Source organism: Protopterus annectens, chromosome 11.part0, assembly GCF_019279795.1.
Source record: "Protopterus annectens isolate FY-2018-M chromosome 11.part0, PAN1.0, whole genome shotgun sequence".
In the NCBI taxonomy this organism is placed as follows: domain Eukaryota; kingdom Metazoa; phylum Chordata; order Ceratodontiformes; family Protopteridae; genus Protopterus; species Protopterus annectens.
In genome coordinates, this window is record NC_056745.1 from 115522334 (window position 1) to 115540101 (window position 17768).

The following is a 17768-nucleotide window of genomic DNA, read 5'->3' on the forward strand; positions in this document are numbered from 1 at the left end:
GAGATTTTTTTCTTTAAGTTTATATCTCCCAAATCTCACCAATGTATGTCTTTCTTGTTTTGTCTTTCAGCATATACAGTCGATGACACTACTCTTCTCTAATGTGTATTGCTTGTGGTCCAGTTCAACTTGCTATTTTACCCTTTACAAAAGACATATATTCAAGATCTACATCTCTGTCTGGTACTCCTTTGATTTAAATATTCTTCTCAAAGGTTTTATATTTCACATCAATATCTCGTCTCCATTCAACAGAAGAGCATATGTATTTTCTTGAATCCAGAATTTCCTTTTGCATCCCCTACATAGTATCAGCATGCAAGTTTATGGCATCTGTCATTGCCAACCTATGCACCTTTGCCTCTGCAATATATTATGTCAACTCTGTTCTGTTTATCATAATCTCACTTTAGAATGTTTCCTTTTATATCAGCCACAAAAAATAAACTTTAGCTTTATTACTTCATACATATCCATATGCTTAGATTCTGGAAACTGTAACCTCTGCTTATCACTTGTTATCTTTGATTTTCTCTCTGTCAATATATTCAGTTTTCTAACTGGCTTTCTTTCTTTCTCTCTGTTTATATTTGTTTCATGATTGAGTCATACAAATTCTTCTCCACACCCTCAAGGTACCCATCTTGTAATGGTTTAAAATGTTCAACTTTTATACTACTAATTTAACTAACCCATGAAGGGATCAAAAAGCATGTTTTCCCTCTGGAACACAATTACTGGGACTGCCAAAGATTGCTTAGGACTTTATTTATTGACTGGATAGGCGGGCTGATCTTGGGCCTCTTTTCTGCCATGCCATGGGCGAAGAAGCCAGTAATAGATTAAGTCTACCTTTGGCACTGGGAAGTTTTCAAAGCATAACCCCACACACACACACACACACACACACACGCACACACACAAGCTTTTTTGAGGGAGTATATGCATAAATGCTTATGATCTTTTGGATTCTCCTTTCTGATTTAAGACAATTTTAAAAACTGGGATTACAGTTCACCAAATGTTCATGCCCATCACTTAAAGATATTTGACTGTGTACATGTCAATTGTCTGATTTTGATTAAACCTGTGCAACTTGCTTTGCACAGGTGAATAATAGTCCTGTAAAGCCAGATTGATAACTGTTTAGCTTAATTATGACATCTAGAGTCAGCCCTTCTCATTTATAAACAGTTCTACACCAAACAATCATAGGTGTACTGCTGACATTGTACACCTCAAATGTCTGATCATGATAAAAAAACGTAAACATGGACAAAATGCATTTCAAGCTTGTTTCACACAAGCAAACATTATTCCATCTTATTTAACACAAATGTAAACTAGGCCTGCAAAGCCATACTGACTAAACCAAGCAAACGAGAGTAAGTTTTTTTTTACCCACAGACAACCCACACCACCACACAGCAGTTATATCCACTTTGCTGTTTACACCTTATGTAACTGTGATGAAAAATAATACTTCTCAACTTCTTAAAACAAAATCAGGGACAAAGCCAAAATATAACAAGGGACAAAAAAACCAAGAGCCATAGACAGATGTCTCTTATCTGCTTGAAAAGTTAATAGTGTAACAGTGTTTGCATTAGCACATGTTTTCTGAAGGATTTGTTTATGTCTTTTGGCTTTTCCCGGTTAGGGGTCGCCCCAGCGGAACTCCGATCCGCTAATGATTGGCAGTAGTTTTTTTTTTTAAGTGCCGAGTTTGCCAGCCCTGATGCGCAACCTTCAACTCAAATGTACATCATTATTTAGTGACTGCAATTCTCATTGATTTGTCTGAAATCACAAATGGTATGAGTACTGGACCACAAATATAACAAAGGGCATTCTGTGAACTCAGGGAGAATTGGGAACTATATAATTCCAACTTTTTTCACAGTTGTCAGAAGTATTCCAACAAAAGGACGTTAGTCTTTCAAAGCCAGATGGTTAAAAGAGCAAATTATCAGAAGTTAAGTTATTTTCATCCACAAACAGCCACCACCCCCTCCCAGCAGTTATAGTAACTCTTTGTCAATCACCTCATATGATTGAGATAAAAAATAATAACTCAACCTCTTAGTGGAAGAACCAGAGACAAAGCCAAAGAATAACAAGGAACAAAGACCCAAGATGAGGGACACATATTGCTCTTAAGTACTTAGAAAGTTGCTAGAATAACAGTAATTTACATTAGTGTAGATTTTTCTAAACAATATAATCTGAAAAGTCAAATACCTATCATCATTTAGTGACTGCAACCATCTATAGATTTCCTCAAAGATGACTGATTATATGAAGAACAGACCAAAAATATGAGGCAAAGTCAAGAATGTTCTGTGATATTAGGGACAGTTTCAACTTTGTTCAGACAAACATTTGCCAGAGAATAAATATACCAAAGTATTTTATGCAAATGCACGCTAGTCTATTAAACCAGAATTTAAACTGAGCAAATGACAATATGGTGAGTTGTTTTCATCAAGAGCCAGCCCCCCTCCTCACATTCAGTAACTGCATTTCTTGAAGACGTTTCAACCCAAAAAATGAGGCAGAGTTAAGAACATTCTGTGACATTAGAGATAATTTCAACTTTTTCTCACAAAAACAGTAGCCAGAGAATAAATATTCCAGATTATTTTATGCAAATGCACACTAGTCTTGTAAAGCCATACTTTAAAATGGCAAATGATAAGAAGGAAGCAATGTCAGGAATATTCTGTGAAATCAGGGATTGTTTTACATAAAAAGCCACAAGAATAAATTTTACAATTTAGTTTGCATGAGTGCAAACTAGTACTAAAAAGCTAGATTTTAAAATGAGGAAATTCTTCACAAGACTGCAAGCCGATTTCAACCACAACCAGCTGCAACCCACACACCAGATTTGACAGCAATAGCCAATGATTTACTAGAAGACCTCAGATTAAGAGCCATAGTCAAAGGTAGTTTCAGTTCTGTTTCACACACAAACAGCAGCCAGCAAAAAAAAAAAAAAAAACAGTCCAGCTAAGCACAAAAACATTAAACTCAGCAAATGCATATTTTTTCGTACATAGCCTGCTCACATGCCCTCCCCATTAAGTAGCTACAAGGAGATACTGTATCTGGGTGCCTGAAAGGACAAAAAAGCTCCCCTGATAAGCAAATAACCTGATTATTTCATCCATACCAAGCCAGAGACACCCTTATTTAGTGACTGCAATTATCTATACGACCTGATTGCCTGTCAAGATGAGGAGAATTATGATCAGATCTCCAATCATAACCAACTTATGTGTTTCAGACATGGGTGCCAAAAAAAATCACCTCGAGAGCAAAGTTAGAGAAGCAAATCTTGGCATTCATCTCAAGAACATATCGTAATCTGTTATAATCAAAAATCCAATCATAAATCTACACAATGCCTTGAGATTTATCTGTTCAATGTTCTACTATTTACACAAAATTTAAATTTAAAAGAAAAAAAAACATGCTTTCTTTTGCCCATAAAGCAGTACGCAGGTAGTTGATGTTCTTACATATTCCCCGTGTAAGGGAAGTAGTTTGAATCAAAAGAGTGCTTGTAATGTGGCAGACAACTGGCAAAAACAGAAGTTGAAACAAAGCCATTTCATGTCCTGCTGCTTCTATTTACTGGCTGGCGTTGTTTTCTATTAGTGTTAGATTTATTGTTAACAGCATGTAGGCGGTGCATAACGATTGGTAAACACCCTTCTAAACGTCGTTAATGTCAGATCTCACACCAGAGTACAGCTGAACCAGGATGTAATTTAACTGTGTTTGGAGAGTAATTATGGCACTACATGCACTAACATAATCATAGAAATCATAAAAAAATTTCCCTCACAATATGAGTCAAGTTATACAAGTCACATTTTCAAGATCCAACAACTCTTAACTTATGCACTGCCAACATAAATATTTGATTTGATATTGGAACCAGAAATATGGGAATTGACTCTCACCACTAGCATCCATTAAAATGTAAAGGATAATTGTCCATAATGATATATAGATATATAGTATAGTATATAGTATATAATGATATATAGTATATGTGTACTGCTATGTTGGGTAATGCCCAAGTTATACTCAGAAACTTCACAGGTGTGAGAAGAACATTCTGAGGAAACATCCTGTTAAAAATATATATATATTTTTAAAACGATTTTATTGAAGATGTTAAAAAAATTCTGATAGTTAGAAAAATTATTATTTTTGCAGTTTAGTAAATCCATATCTGTAAAAAAATGAAATCATGCTGTTCACTTATTCTAACAATGATGCTTGTAATTAGCAGAGCAATATTCTTTCTGTGTATGATAGACAAAGCTACTACATGCACTTGGTCAAAGACATACCTCTCACTTGTACAGGTTTTCACAGAATGTCCAAATTTCTGCCGCATATTTTCGTTGTGTTCCCCCTAATATCTGTCCCTTTCTGGCAAATAGCTGATGATTGGAGTCATGAAATAATGACACCATTTGAGTTTAAGACTCCACATCCTTCAGAAAATTCATGCTAATGCAAAACCTATTCTATCAACTTTCTAAGTTTGTAAAAGCAATATTTAAAATCTGTCCCTTTTTGTCCCCCCCATCATTTTAGGCTTTGTCCAGATTTTTTGCTCTAAGAGGTTGAGAGGTATGGTCAAAGACACATTGATATAAACATAAACTTAAATGAGAAGCCATTAAGAACAGATAAAAATATCAGGCAGTCAAAAATTATTTCTAGAGCATCCTGAATCAGTCAGGAATCGAAAGTTCTTTAATACAGTATGGGACCCTTACAATAAAAAAAAAATTCTCACAAGAAATGACTACGTGTTTCTCTCATGAGCAGCCAGCTGCCTCCCCTTATTTACTGACTGCAATTCTTACTATCACATCACCTGCCAGTATATGAAAAAAACTGCTTACCCTGTTAGCAGAACCTGTATGTCTTAGCCAACAGTCTGTAACTCTCTGCTATACAAGTTAATATTTGCACTCCTCCTGTTCATGTTCTCATAATTCAAGCAAAGGCAGTGAGCAGGAACCTGCTGCTGCTTTTAAACGGAATCGCTACCGGCATTTTCTCTCTTTCTTCCTTTCTTTTCAAGTAAGACACTTTTTTTAATTAAAACCAAATAAATAAAATACTATTCTCTTGCACCATACCAAATTATGGAACTCCCTCCAACCCACAATTACCTCCGTACCATCATGCACCCACTTCAAAACTTTACTAAAAGTTCACCTAAAAACATGCTGGCTATGCCCTTGCAACTCCCACTCTAATATCATCCACCCCATCCAACCACTACCTTTCTTTCCACTCCACTAACTACCTTGATTATAGCAAGCTCAGATGCTCATAAGCCAGTACTTATTATACAGCAGGAACTTCTTCTTGTAATATTTGTTAATGTCTGTTATGTACTTCACAGATAAAGATTCTAGTTGTCTACTGATGTACTATGTTCTTCATCTGTAAATATGTTGTAAGTAATTGCTATGTAAATTGTTAATCGCTATGTAATCCAATGTAACTACTGTCTGTTTAACTGTGGAGCTTTTTTCCCTGGGCCTCCACTGAAAATGGACCTATGTCCAGTCGGACACTCCCGGTCAACAAATGTAAATAAATAAAATACACTGAGGTGAATTTCGTCACCAGAGCATGCAGCTCATGTGCAAATAGTGGGCACTGTAATTACCCCCCCCCCCCATTTTTACTAAAAGCAGCAAGCTTCCCTAATAGTTGTTATGTTCAGTAAAGCTAACTAAAAGGGGTGTTGACCACAAGAAAACTTAATTTATTTATTTATTTTTTTTGTCTTGTCATGGGCCTGTCTTCAGCTGAGGACCCTAGGCAGCCATCCGAATTGCCCCTATTATTATCCGTCACTGGCAGATCACCAGATTACAATGTTAATATGATTTGCAGGACAAACTACGGTATTTACACAACTAGCTACAGTCATGGATTTATATGGCAAGTTACAAAGTTCATTACATTACAATACCATGAGTTATAGAACAAGTTCTTTATGTTGGAATACAATGTTCAACTTGCAGAGGTGGTACAATTTTGCTTTGTCTTACATGTCAGTATAACATGATTCCCTTACATGTCAGTGTAACATGATTCCCTTACATGTCAGTATAACATGATTCCCTTATATGTCAGTATAACATGATTCCCTTACATGTCAGTATAACATGATTCCCTTATATGTCAGTATAACATGATTCCCTTACATGTCAGTATAACATGATTCCAGAAACTGAGAATGAAGATTAAATTATTAAAGGGGAAACAATAGAGGTAGGCTGTCAGCTGCATTGTGAGTAAGAAGAGAAGAAGGAAGGAAGGATGGAAGGAATAGCATGAATAGAAATGCTGGAACAATGATTTTATATTTGCATATTTACATGAGTCCAATTCCCACATTAGGGCTAAAGTGAATTACACAAGTTACAAGATGGAGTTTTGTGGAGAAGGGAAAAGAAGGCTTATCATCAAAATTCAGAGCACTAACTGCCCCTTATTTTTTACCTGTACTTCTATTATTATTTAATATCTCTCTCTAGACTCCTCTGCTATGCTATTACCTTTATTTTTAAACCATAAACATGAACCTCCTTAGACTACCTTTCAGACTATACACTTCTCTTTTCTCTACTCTATCAAGACTTAAATTAATAGCAACTATATTTTAAAATTTTGTCCTATTGTCAAATTTGTTCTATTTTTGTTTTATTGCTTTTACTTACACCTTTATTTTTAAAATGTTTTTGAACCCTTCTTGTAAACTGCACCTATAAACTTTGCTGTAAAATATGCAGACCTTTTCTCCCCGGGCCTCTGCAGAAAAAGGGCTATCAGCTCAGTCGGACAAAGCCGGTCAACTAATGTAAAATAAATAAACAATTTGTAGAAGTCCTTTATGTGTTTGCAGATATTTATTTGTAATGATATATAATCTGAAAATTGTGTAATTTTCTGAGGAAGCTTATTCTAAATTCAAGAGCAATTTTGCAAAACCTCCTTTTTTCACCAATTATGAGAATAAATGAGGGCCATACTAGAGTTACAGTAAGTGTTTCCTTAAGTTCTTATGGCATATTGGAAGTGCTTTCTTGTAGTTTAGTTTTGGGGAAAAGGCAGTAGTGTTCATGGAGGATTTTAAACGTGAGAGATGACAGCAGGAGTGTGGATCTAGCTGGGATGGAGACGTAGCTGGCTTTGTGTAGAGAACTACAGTGCTGCTCATTATGAGGTGCTAGTTTACTAAGTCTTCACATGGCACTGATAGTGGTGTGGATTTCTGGGCCATACCGCTCAACCTTTTAGTGCAAAAAATCTGCACAAAGCCTAAAATAATGAGGGACAAAGGCCCAAAAATAGGGCAAGATTTTAAATATTGCTATTATAAACTTACAAAGTTACTAGAATAACAGGATTTGTATTAGCATACAGTTTATTAAGGATATGAGGTCTGAAACCCAAATGTATCTCATTATTTAGTGACTTCAGTCTTTAGTGATTGGCCAGAAAATCACACATTTTGTGATGAGCAGAGCAAAAATATGAGGCAAAAATCTTGACAGGGACAGCTGAGAGGTAAGTACTGGAGAGTTTTGGACATAGGATAGAGCTGTCATGGGAAGGCCATGTTCAAGTAGTGCAATGAATACATTCGTTGTTATTGCTCTCCTGGCTTCAGTGGTGATGCGGTGAGAGAAAGAGTAGGCAACTCCAAGCTGTGTAACTTATTTCTTAACTATGTTCTTGGTATGAGCTTTAAGAGAGAGGGTGGGCTCTTGTAAATCCAAGGTATTTATATTTCTGAAATGATTGCAGGATTTTGTTACTATGGATGACAATCTTTAGAGGGCTGAAGTGTGTGTGAGTTTATTTTTTGATGCAAAAAGTCATGATGGCAGTTTTATTATCATTAATTGTTGGAACATTTTCTGCTAACCAGAATGATAGAATGGGAATTTTTTGCAGCAATTTTTGCAACCCACAGGTGGTGGGCGCACTTTTGTGAAGTATGATGCAATCTGCATAGACAGTGATGTCGGAGTGCAGGAGGAGTGGAGAATAATCCTGGGACAATGACTTAAAACTACTGCTCTAAAGTGTCCTTGAGGAGAAGTAAGGTTGCTTGTCCCAACTTAAGATGTTCAGTTAGATAAGTAATAAAAAAAACAAGTTATTACTTTAATAATTAATGCCCAAAAGCTCTCAACTTCTAAACCACCAAACATTCATTCACTGGGTAATTTAAAAGGACACCTATGGTCATCCATTAATGTTGTCTGAGATATCTTGTGCAAAATACTAAATCTAAACAGCATAGTCAGGCAGCTACAAGAATAATGCCATTTCAAGCAGTGGACATTTTACAGGGGCATTTGCTTAAAAGTAATATAGCCCTCTTCTTAAATAGTTATGCATAAATCAAGTGTAATCAGCTTTTTTTGAAGACAGGATTAAAAGACATGACATCTGATCTCGTAAGATGTTCAAGACGATCACCAAGGAGGCATGATATCTGTGATACTTGGATTTAAACATGTATTTTAAATACATTGGCTATATTTGTCATTATTACAACATATACATCTACTCACACTTGCAAGAAATCCATTCAAAAATGAAACAAAGTTTTGATGTCACTGATCATGATGTTCCCTTCTCCTGATCCCCAGTGGTGTGCCAAGCAAAATGTGCCGAAGTACCAGTCTTCAGTACTGATACTAGGGGTTGCCTACCCCCACTGACAAAAATTACTGAAATGCAACACATTGTATCACCACCAATTTTGCCCCACAACAGGCATTACTTCACAATGCAGGTCTGTTTGTCAGAACCTCTGTAACAACAGTAGGTTGTTACTGATTCCTCCATAACCTCTGAGAGGTACTTTTATTGGTTTGTATTTGTCATTGTACTTAGTGGATTGAGTGTTCATTGTTACGCTTTAACATATGCCAAGAATATTACTTACAAACATCAGCAATCAATTATAAAACAACTGACGTTCTGTTGCATTTCTCTGTATTTTCCTCTGCATTAATTGGATTATAAGCAAGAATCTACCCATGACTAGGAGTGACATACTCATGGCAATCGGATTCTAGTGTAAGGATAGGGCAGTATTCATAATCTCAGTTTATGACCCACAGAGAACAAAGAATGCATTCAGGCAGCAGTTGCAGGACCTACTAGATAAAACAGTAAAACATAAACTAGTGTTGAATATAGTGGACATGAATAGTCTATCAGGACTGACAGAGCAGGTTATAAGGACTGCCTGGGTTCACATAGGTTAGGCAAAAGGAATAAAGGAGACACCATGCTAGAGTTCTGTCTGACAAATAGCTTGATGGTGTCCAACATACGGTTTAGCAACAGATACATTTACAAGAGCATATATAAGAGCAGCCAACACACACCTCCGGTAGACCTTCTCCTAATAAGGAAGGGCACTGGTGTAGAATTATCAATTGCAAAATTATCCCCAGTGAAATAGTCAGTTCACAGCATAAACCACTGGTGGTCACAGTCAGCTGCAATCACTTGCCAGAGAAGGCTCTAAGGTCAAACGAGACTAGATTGAAGACTAGGAAGTTGACTGGAATGACAGTACAAGAGGTCAAGGAATTACTCTGAGCTCTAGTATGTCAGGAAGAAAAGGAAATAGGTGAAGTGAAAGAAGAATAACAGTGCCTCAAAATAGCATCTGTGAAAACTATAGAACAGGTAATGGACCGAGACAGGTATAAAGTACATAAGAAAGGCTGGGTGGAGGAATGTAGAAGTCCAGAAAGTTATGAAAGAAAGAAGGAGTACATGGAAAAGTGGAAGACAGAAAAGACAGATCAAGCTAAAAGGGAATACTGGCTGGCTATAGCAAAGAAAAATTGTTCAGAAGCACTCTACCAGCTCCTGAAACATCACTCAGCAGAAGGCACAAATAAACTCAATTAGGTTGCAAAGACAGAAGGATAAAGATAGTCATCAGACACGCTCCATAAGGTACGTCAGCAACAACCTGATTACCAGTCCACAGGACATCACAGGCAGAAGGAAGGAATACTTCTAGTAGCTTCTAAATGAAGAAAACCCCACAAAAGCTGTACTGCTCCAGACACAGCCTGGAATAAAAAGGAAGAAGAACCCATACTAGTAAGGAGAGAAGTGGCCCCACAGGGTGCGCAACGCTATATGGAGAGAAAGATGCATCTCACATGACTGGACAATACGCATTCTAGTGTTAGTGTACAAAAACAAAGGGGGCATTCACAACTGTGGGCAGTACAGAGGTATCAAACTCCTGCCTCACTGCGTGAGAGTGCTGGAAAGGGTGATTGATAAATGAGCATGCAGAGCAGTGTAAAGTAAGAAGGGAAATGAACACTCTGGATTCACAACAAGATGCAATACAACTGACCCAATGTTTGGAGTGAGAGAGATCTAGTTGAGAAGGAGCTAGAAATAAGTTAAGAGCCCTCCTGGGAATCCCTAGAATTTGAGAAAGCATATGGTAAGGTCACAAGAAAGCTGATTTGTGCTGTCCTACTATGGTTCAAAGTCCTGGAAACATTAGTAAATTAGTGCAGACCATGTACAAGGACCCAAGCCAGGTAGCCACATGAGATTTGCTCCTGTTCAGGGAACATTAACATAATATAATTCTTCTGTTACTAAACGTCCGCTGGCTTCCTATCACACAGTGAGACCAGCCCTGCTCATAAACACTCTAACATTTAAATTGGTAAATTCTAACTATTTCCCAAATAGACTTAAAAAGAGATCACCTTCCTGCCCATTACACACTACTAATAAAGTCAACCTCTCATTATTTAGACTCCCTTTAAACCTCTCTCTCTCTCTCTCTCTCTCTCTCTGTGGGCAATAAAACTTTTTTCAGACTCAACACTCACCTCCTGAAGCAGTATCTCCCCTGCTAGTTACCGTATCACCTATAACAAACAGCTTATATACTATCTCCAAGAGATTTACAAAATGTACACACTAGCAAGTCATTGGCATGTGAACATGTCACCAAGTCCTGTATTTGCAGAACATAATTACCTGATGACAGCTGTTAACAAACTCTCAAATACAGCATCTTCTGCTAGCTGTAATTACTTATTTGTAAACTCATTATAGTTACACTCTACTAATGGGCTCACTTTGCTGGTAACATGCTGCTTAAATAGTTTGTAAGCTTTTTTTTTGCTGTCTAAATTTCTGAATGTTGGTATATTATACTGCAAACATTAATCGATTTGCTCTACACTCACACACGCACACACACATATGGGTGCCATATATTTGGTGAGGGCGTGCATTTATCTCATGTCACTGCTTTTGGTCATTTTTGTCATTGGTGAAAGTGGGTGCATTACATTGCAATAAAAGTTTTTTTGTTGATATTTTGGTGTTCAATGTTGTGTTCATGTGAGTTAGATACACACACACACACACACACACACACACACACACACACACACACACACACACACACACACACACACATATATATATATATATATATATATATATATATATATATATATATATATATATATATAAATCCACAGAGAAACTTGGATAATGGATGGTGGTCACCAAAGTAAGTTGTCCAGAAATATATAGCAATATAAGTCCAAAACATAACACCAAAACTGCCTATTGGTCTGATATTTTGGTGCCAAAATGGTAGGACATTGATTGGCTACTATTTTGTTTAAATTTCCTGGTTGTTTGCTGTTGAATTTTGCTCTGAAGAAGGACTGCTTCTCTGTTATTAATAAAGCTTGTTTGATCCAGCTGTAGCAGTTTTGGTGTTCTGTTTTGGACTTATATTACTATATATAAATATAAATCTATCGCCTAGCCTATAGAATTACCCTGGCATCATGCCACCCTGCCTTAGTTCCCAGTGCCTCTGTCGAGAAGAGCCACTGGAGTGATCCCCGGGGTGAATTTTCTATTTCCCATTCACTCATCAAGATTCCTCTTGAAGAGGGCAAATGAGGTGCTCTGTTTGACAAGCATGGGAAGTCTATTCCATAGCATGGGCAGTCTCTGTGTTATGAACCTGTCCCTCCAGCACGTTCTGTTGATTGTGGTAAGGAGGTTGAGGTCTCTGGAGCATGTATTGCAGAGGGATTGGGATTTCCTTAGCTGTAGCATTTCTAACAGAGCTGAGTCAGACATGGCTTTGTAAGTCAAGCAGAGATTGCCTCTAAGTAGGCGACATGAGACAGAGAATAGTTGGAGTTTTTTAAGTCTGTCCATATAGGACAAGTGTTTAAGGCCTAGGATCCTCTTTGTAAGGTACTTTTGTGGCCTCTCCAGTTGTTGCAGGTGTCTAGTGAGGTACATCCCAAATGGTGCATTGTACTCGATGATTGGCCTAATGAGAGAAGAGTAGAGGGAGACAATGACCTCTTTCTTCCTGGATGCAAATCCCTTAGTAATGAGATGTGCCACATAGAAGGACTTTCTGACCACAGTGGCAATGTGGTGGTTGTGAAGATTGGTTGAAGATAGATGAAGGCTGCCAGCCTAGCCAGGTAGAATTTTGGAGATAATTTTGTCATCTGTAAATGTTAATGTAAACCACAGGCTTGTTGTCTTAAATGGTAAAAATAGTGTTACTTGTGGAACTGGAAAAATGTATCAACAGTGCACTTTACTGACCAAGTAATGCATGTTTTGACCCTTTGATGTTAAAACTCGGAGTCAGTAAGTCTAGAGTGAGGCATTCTGCCTATTGTTTTAAGGCCAGAGTTAATGGGTATGCAAACACTATGGTGTTGACCAAAGGCTCTGGGTATGGTTCCTGACCCCCTTACTCCATGGTAAAGCTGTAACTGTTTTGTCACCTGAAACGTATAGGAAAAAGTTTTGTGAGCATAGACGCAAGGCAGATGAAAGTGTGTGCGAATATGTTGCTGAACTGAACACTTATTTCCATAGGTGGGTGAGTGGATGTCAGGTCACCACTTTTGAAGGGCTGGCAGACCTTTTGGTGAGGGAACAAGCCCTTAGTACTTTGCATGTGGACACGAGGATCTGGTTAGCTGATAGACAATGTGCTACTTCAGATGAGTTGGGGAAGAAGGGAGACCTATACCTGGCAAGCAGGGAGGCCCTGCACAGGAAAGGGACCCCCAGTACTGCTCATGGGTCTAAAGGAACCCATGGTGGGCAGCACAGACTGCCCAACAGAATCTGCCAGTAGCAGGGGAAGCCACTAGTCCAGGTACACGTCCAGGAGCTAGGGTTAAATGTTTTGAATGCAACCAGTGGGGCCATGTGGCATACAGGTGTCCATAGAGGCAAGGTGGGGAACAAAAGATGAGGAAGCCAGTAAGTGGGAAAGACAAAATGCCAATAGTAGGTTGTCTTGAGACAACAAGGGTATGAAACTATCATCCTGCAGATGTCCTGATAGGGAAGGATTTGGATGAGGCAGTACCAGTCAGGCTAGAAGACATGCATGTGGGTCTGGTAGCCTGGGAGAGACCCAGACAGACTGCATACTTGCAGCCAGGACTGGTGAGGTGGTTACTTCAGGGAGGGAGCTACCCAGTAGCTGTGAAACTGAAGGTGAGCCACACCTGCTTATAGGTACTGATGGTCCCTTGGACAGAGTGACTGAAAAGGTAGAGGTGAGTAGTAGTACCCAGGCTGACAGTAAGGCACCACTGTCAGAGGATGCCAGACTTCCTGTGGAAGGGGAGCTGGGAAGGGTTACAAAGAGAGAGTTGAGACAGGATCAGCTCTCAGACCCTACATTGCAAGGCCTGAGGCAGGTAGCTAGGGAGGCACCTAATTCTCAAGGAAAGGGGGAATCTGTATACTGGGACAAAGGGTTACTATACAGAGAGTGGACCCCTGAGGGAGGGCTAGTAGGTGAGTGAGTACAGCAGTTGGTATTGCCTAGAGCCTACCATCTGGTGCTTCTAGCCATAGCCCATGATATTCCCTTTGCAGGTCATATGGGCATAAAATGTACAAAGAGGCATATTATGCAGAGCTTCTATTGGCCTCAAATTTCCAGAGATGTAATAGGGAACTGCAGGACCTGTGAGCAATGCCAAAAGGTAGGCAAGGCAGGAGGCAAGGTGAGAGCTCCTTTGATGCCTTTGCCTGTGATTGAGGAGCCATTTCAGAGGGTAGCTATGGATATTGTGGGTCCTCTGAGTACCCCAAGTTCCACAGGGAAAAAGTATATCCTAGTGGTAGTGGATTATGCTACACGATACCCTGAGGCAATGGCTTTGTCCTCCATTGAGGAAGAAAATGTGGCAAATGTGTTGTTAGAGATTTTCAGCAGGGTAGGTTTCCCAAAAGAAATACTGACTGACAGAGGTGACAATTTCATGTCAGACCTGCTGGCTTGCCTGTGGAAGTCCTGTAGGGTGAAGCACATGAAGACTACCCCCTACCATCCTCAGAGTAATAGTCTTGTTGAGAGGTTAAACTCTACAATCAAGTCCATGCTACGGGCATTTGCAGATCAGTTTAAGAGGGAGTGGGACTAATATTTGCCCCATCTGTTTGCCTACAGAGAGGTTCCCCAGGAATCCACAGGGTTTTTACCCTTTGAGTTGCTTTATGGGCATAGGGTTAGGGGACCTCTAGATTTAATTCGAGATGAATGGGAAGGTGAGTGTGAATCTCACAAGGAGTCTGTTGTGGCATATGTCCTAAACCTCAGTATAAGGCTCGGGGAACTCATGGGCTTGGCCCAGGAGAACCTGGCAGAAACCCAACAACAGAAAAAGGTGTGGTATGACAGGAATGCTCAAGCTAGAGAGTATGCTGTGGGGCAAGAGGTAATGGTTCTCATTCCTGTCAGACACAACAAGCTGCAAGCAGCTTGAGAGGGACCCTACAAGGTGGTAAGAAAGATAAGTAATGTTAACTACATGGTGGAACTGCTAGGCAGAAGGCAGGGGCACAAACTGTACCATGTTAACATAATGAAACCTTACCATGATAGGGAGACCCTTGTGCTGAGCATTTGCAGTGGATTGCAGGAGGAGTCTGAGGGAGATCTGGGGACTGATCTCACTTGAGGCTCGGGCTGACACCTCAGTGGAAGGGTTAGCAATGTCCCAGCAACTATCTCCTACCCAGGTTTGAGAAATCTGAGCAATATTGCAGGAGTTTGGGGACATGTTCACTGGGAAACCAGGGTGCACCCACCTGGGGCAGCACCAGGTGGATGCAGGACCCCAAAGGCCTATTAGGCATGTCCCTTATAGAGTGCCTGAGAGAGCCAAACAGACTCTGAGGGAGGAGGTACAGGAGATGTTGGAACTAGGGGTGATTCAAGAGTCCAACAGTCCCTGGGCCTCTCCAGTGGTGCTGGTGCCAAAGAAGGATGGCAGCACCAGGCTCTGTGTGGACTACAGGAAATTAAATAGTCACACAGAGTCGGATGCTTACCCCATGTCTAGGACAGATGAGGCCCTAGAGTGGCTGGGTGGGGCTAAATATCTTACCACCATTTATCTTACCAAGGGTTACTGGCAGGTGCCTTTGACTCCCAGTGCTAGAGAGAAGTCAGTCTTTGTGACTCCTTTTGGCTTGTATGTGTTCACAAAGATGCCCTTTGGGATGAAGAATGTCCCAGCAACTTTCCAGAGGCTGGTAGATCATATCCTAGCAGGAGGGCTTGCTCTTGCTTACCTAGATAATATTGCCATCTACAGTCATTCCTGGCAAGAGCACCTTCAACATGTCAGGAAGGTGCTGGGCAGACTACAGAGGGCATGGTTGACCATTAAGCCGAGCAAATGTCAGGTGGGTATGGCAGAGGTCACCTACCTGGGACATAGAGTGCGGAGTGGTAAGATAAGGCCAGAACCTGCCAGGGTGGAAGCCATTCAGGCATGGCCTGCACCTGTTACTAAAAAGCAGGTGAGGACATTTTTAGGGACAGCAGAGTAATACAGAAAGTTTGTCCCCAGTTATGGTACCATAGCTACTCCCCTCACAGACCTGATAAGGAAGAACAGGCCAGATAAGGTAGTGTGGACCCCAGCATGTGAGCAGGCACTTTGGGAGGACCCCCTGTGTTAGCCAGTCCAGATTACAGCAAATAATTTGATGTGCAGGTGGATGCTTCGAACCATGGAGTCGTGGCTACACTTAGATTTCTTCAGAGGGGGAAGAGAACACAGTGGTTTATCTCAGTCATAGGCTCCAACCCATGGAGGAATGCTATTCAGCTGTAGAAAAGGAATGTCTAGCCATAGTGTGGGCACTGCAGAAACTTCAGCCTTATCTGTATGGAAGGAAATTCACTGTTATGACAGATCACAACCCCCTAACATGGTTAAACAGAGCCAGCCAGCAAAATGCCAAGTTGCTAAGATGGAGCCTGAGGTTGCAAGCATATGATATGCCCGTGCAGCACCACAGTAGGATTAGCAATGCCAATGCAGATGGGCTCTCAAGACGGGGAATGGAGTAAGGTATACTCAGACCTAACTCCCTCAAGCAGCGTTTCTCAAGGGTCACTTGAAAAACTAGCTTGAGTTCTCAAGGGGGGGGGGGTATGTGAAGATTGGGTGAAGATAGATGAAGGCTGCAAGCCTAGCCAGATAGAATTTTGGAGATAATTCTGTCATCTGTAAATGTTAATGTAAACCACAGGCTTGTTGTCTTAAATGGTAAAAATTATGTTACATGCAGAACTGAAAAAATGTATCAACAGTGCACTCTACTGACCAAGCAATGCATGTTGTAACCCTTTGATGTTAAAACTCGGAGTCAGTAAGTCTAGAGTGAGGCAAAGAAAATAGCACCAGCTACCTGACAAAGAAGTGGCTCATACAAAACAATCAGATATAAAGAAAAACAGGCTGAGCCAGTCACCACGGCTGATATTAATCCACTTTAATTGTAGAGAGAAAAAGTAAGCGCTTTCACGATCCTCCCGACCGCTTCATCAGACTCATATAAAATCCTTTCATACACCTACTTTTATACACTCAATAATCAGTTAAAACATTAATTAAGAACATCAATTATTCAATTATGCATGCTAAAACTTCATATTAAAGACTTCATTTAAAAAATAGTAAAAAGTATAGCAAGAAATATATTTGTCTAATAATAACTCATTAATGCTTGTATCCTAGCTTTGAAAAAGGGTTTCAGGGACACTGCCTCATTAATCCCTGGTAAGGTATGTGCATTCAATCTGAGTATCCATCTTTGCTCTGCAAGCTCAGTCCTGTTTTTTATGTCCCCACCCCTCATTCCTTCCTGCAGAATCTCTAGAAAAATAAATTTAAAGGGATGCTGTCTGCCCTTAGTTTCTACATGCTTAAAAAGAGCATTTGTTTCCTTTTTATTGGAAATATCTCTGTAGTGCTCCTGTATGCATTCCTTTAGCATACGATTAGTCTTTCCTATACAGTAAGCATTGCATATTATGCAGAAAGCAAAATACACTATATTTTTTGTTCTGCAGTCAGCATACTGCCTAGCTTGTAATTCAAAGTGCAGATCAGGGTGGATATATGTGGTACGTGAATGAATGTACTTGCATGCTGAACAGTTCCTGCACATATAAGTGCCTTTTCTTTCAGATAAATTGTTCAGTCTATTACTCATGTTGCCATAGCACAGTTGACATTTAAGGGACCTCTTATTTTTAAAAGCAAAACTAGGTGCATCTTCTATAAAACTATCCAGGTCTCTAACACTTTTCAAGATGTTCCAAT

At 39.7% G+C, this 17768-nt stretch overlaps 1 protein-coding gene across 2 annotated transcripts in view; it reads right to left on the minus strand.

Moving 5' to 3' along the window:
* Positions 1-17768, minus strand: part of LOC122815197 — a 366575-nt gene that overhangs the window by 264457 nt on the left and 84350 nt on the right. The window contains exon 1 of one of the 2 annotated variants that reach the window (XM_044087490.1): positions 3525-3620. The exons of the other annotated variant lie outside the window; for it this stretch is intronic. Within the exon in view, the coding sequence (XP_043943425.1) occupies positions 3525-3615 (91 nt within the window). The 5' untranslated portion in view covers positions 3616-3620. Of the gene's footprint in view, positions 1-3524; positions 3621-17768 lie in introns of those variants that run through there. 2 annotated transcript variants of the gene reach the window in all.